General features: G+C 40.0%; 1 protein-coding gene across 1 annotated transcript; it reads left to right on the forward strand.

The window, feature by feature from the left end:
- Positions 1 to 479: 479 nt before the first annotated feature.
- Positions 480 to 1,988, forward strand: LOC111282252 (MYB-like transcription factor EOBI). The gene is made up of 3 exons (XM_022870261.2): positions 480 to 774; positions 893 to 1,022; positions 1,112 to 1,988. The coding sequence occupies exons 1-3, from the start codon at positions 624 to 626 to the stop codon at positions 1,770 to 1,772; spliced, it is 942 nt and encodes a 313-aa protein (XP_022725996.1). The 5' UTR covers positions 480 to 623; the 3' UTR covers positions 1,773 to 1,988.

Here is a 1,988-nt window from a genome sequence, read left to right on the forward strand (position 1 = left end):
TAGCCGTTCTTAATTAGATTAAACTTTCTGACAAAGTGTTTGTTTGCAGGGTTGAATGGGGAACTTAAACTACTCTACAAAGTTCAAATACGAGGGCATACAGTTAGAGGGATATAAAGTAACAGGACCAACTTTGTACTTATTTAAATGATCATTAACCCTCCGATTTGGTTCCTATCTTTGATTGATTGATGATTAAGGAAATACTTTTTGAGTGTTCCAATTTCAAGTCTTTTACCATTGCTCTTTTGTATGACCAATAAGAGGGCCATTTGTGTGACTATTCTAGCTGTGCCACCTCTTCAGCCTATAATTCATAGGCTATTGTACAATTGATACCAACCCCATCTAAGAAAATTCTTCTAGCCAAGCTACGTATAAAGGCTGATCGGGGCATGTGCAGAAACTCAAATTGCGGTGTCTGCTTTCTGGTTTTCGACTTTCTAGGTGTAGTTCGAACCCTGTTTTAGACCCCTGAAGCCTATAAATTTCAGCTTGCCAAGTACCTCCACGTTAACTTTTAACAACTCCCAAAAATTGAAAAAACCTTGATCCAAGGGTCAGAGCTCTACCTGTCGATACACGCACACCCACATAAACACAAAGACCGAGAGCAGCTATATATGCCTCCGGTTACAAAGAGCATGTCTATCCCTATAGAAGAGGACAGTGAGCTGAGACGAGGGCCCTGGACCCTTGAAGAGGATACTCTCCTAACTCATTACGTTGCTCGTTATGGGGAAGGTCGTTGGAATATGTTAGCAAAATGTGCAGGTACCAAAACATTGATAAATTTATTAAACAAGTTGAATTTATTGGTGTACAATAATCTTTACTCTTTTCTTCAGTTGTTTATCCGATATTGTCAATGATCCACTTTTAACCTCCTCAGGTCTCAAGAGAACTGGCAAAAGCTGCAGATTGAGGTGGCTGAATTACTTAAAACCTGATATTAAGCGCGGAAACCTGACTCCCCAAGAGCAGCTCTTGATTCTTGAACTTCATTCCAAGTGGGGAAACAGGTAATTTATCTGTTGATTTAACTATTCGTATTTATCGTTGTTTACCAATGACCTGGTATGAAATTCTTCGAAATTTGTTGTTGCTCTAGGTGGTCGAAAATTGCACAACATCTTCCAGGAAGAACAGACAACGAGATCAAGAACTACTGGAGAACGAGGGTGCAAAAACAGGCACGCCAACTTAATATCGAGTCCAACAGCAAGAGATTCCTTGAGGCAGTTCGATGTTTTTGGATGCCAAGATTGCTTCAGAAAGTGGAGCAGACATCCTCTTCTTCCTCCTCTTTGAAAGAAATAAGCTATCAAAGCTCAGTTCCTTCACAATTATCAGACTGCACATATCCTTCATTGTCAACATTTTCCCCACTTCCAAACAAAATAACAGACAATTCAAATAATTCCTTCGAAAATTCAAGTTCAGTCACCAGCCAAAGTCTTTATCCCACAGATTTCATGAACATTTCAGAGCAAACTCAAATTTCCCAACACCTAACAAGTCCAATTGTGTATGCCGATCCTTGTGTCTATAACAATAACCAAATTCTAAATGAAAGTTACAATATTGACAGCAGTGGCTATGGCATGGAGGGTTTCAGCCTGGCATCCATATCAGCTGTGGGCTCCTACGAAAGATCCCCATCTGAATGCCAGATGGTTGAAGGCAACTGGATCTCTAATGAGATGACAGATACTTTATGGAACATGGATGACATATGGCAGTTTGGGGAGTTGGGAGAGATGAGCAACTAGATATGGCCAGGGGGGTAGTACTTAGTCAAAAGTTATCCTGGAACTTGAAGCCCCCCCCACCACATGTCATCTTGACTAAGGAATCATATCGATCCACATTGGAATGAATTTATATGACCCATCATTTAAGATGGTGAAAGTGATTTTCAATGGAGAGCTTTCTATGTACTAATGATATTATTTTACTAGTTGAAAAGCACTGCATGGTGATTAAGA

The sequence above is a fragment of the Durio zibethinus genome, chromosome 5 (genome assembly GCF_047325235.1).
Source record: "Durio zibethinus cultivar Kanyao isolate XHJ-2024 chromosome 5, ASM4732523v1, whole genome shotgun sequence".
Lineage (NCBI taxonomy): Eukaryota > Viridiplantae > Streptophyta > Magnoliopsida > Malvales > Malvaceae > Durio > Durio zibethinus.

What these genes read in the sequence shown, in the direction of transcription:
- LOC111282252 (XM_022870261.2), top strand. Translation starts at nt 624, where the DNA reads ATGCCTCCGGTTACAAAGAGCATGTCTATCCCTATAGAAGAGGACAGT. An exon ending in TATGTTAGCAAAATGTGCAG is followed by an intron (nt 775 to 892) that starts GTACCAAAACAT and finishes TAACCTCCTCAG; the next exon opens with GTCTCAAGAGAACTGGCAAA. An exon ending in CATTCCAAGTGGGGAAACAG is followed by an intron (nt 1,023 to 1,111) that starts GTAATTTATCTG and finishes TTGTTGCTCTAG; the next exon opens with GTGGTCGAAAATTGCACAAC.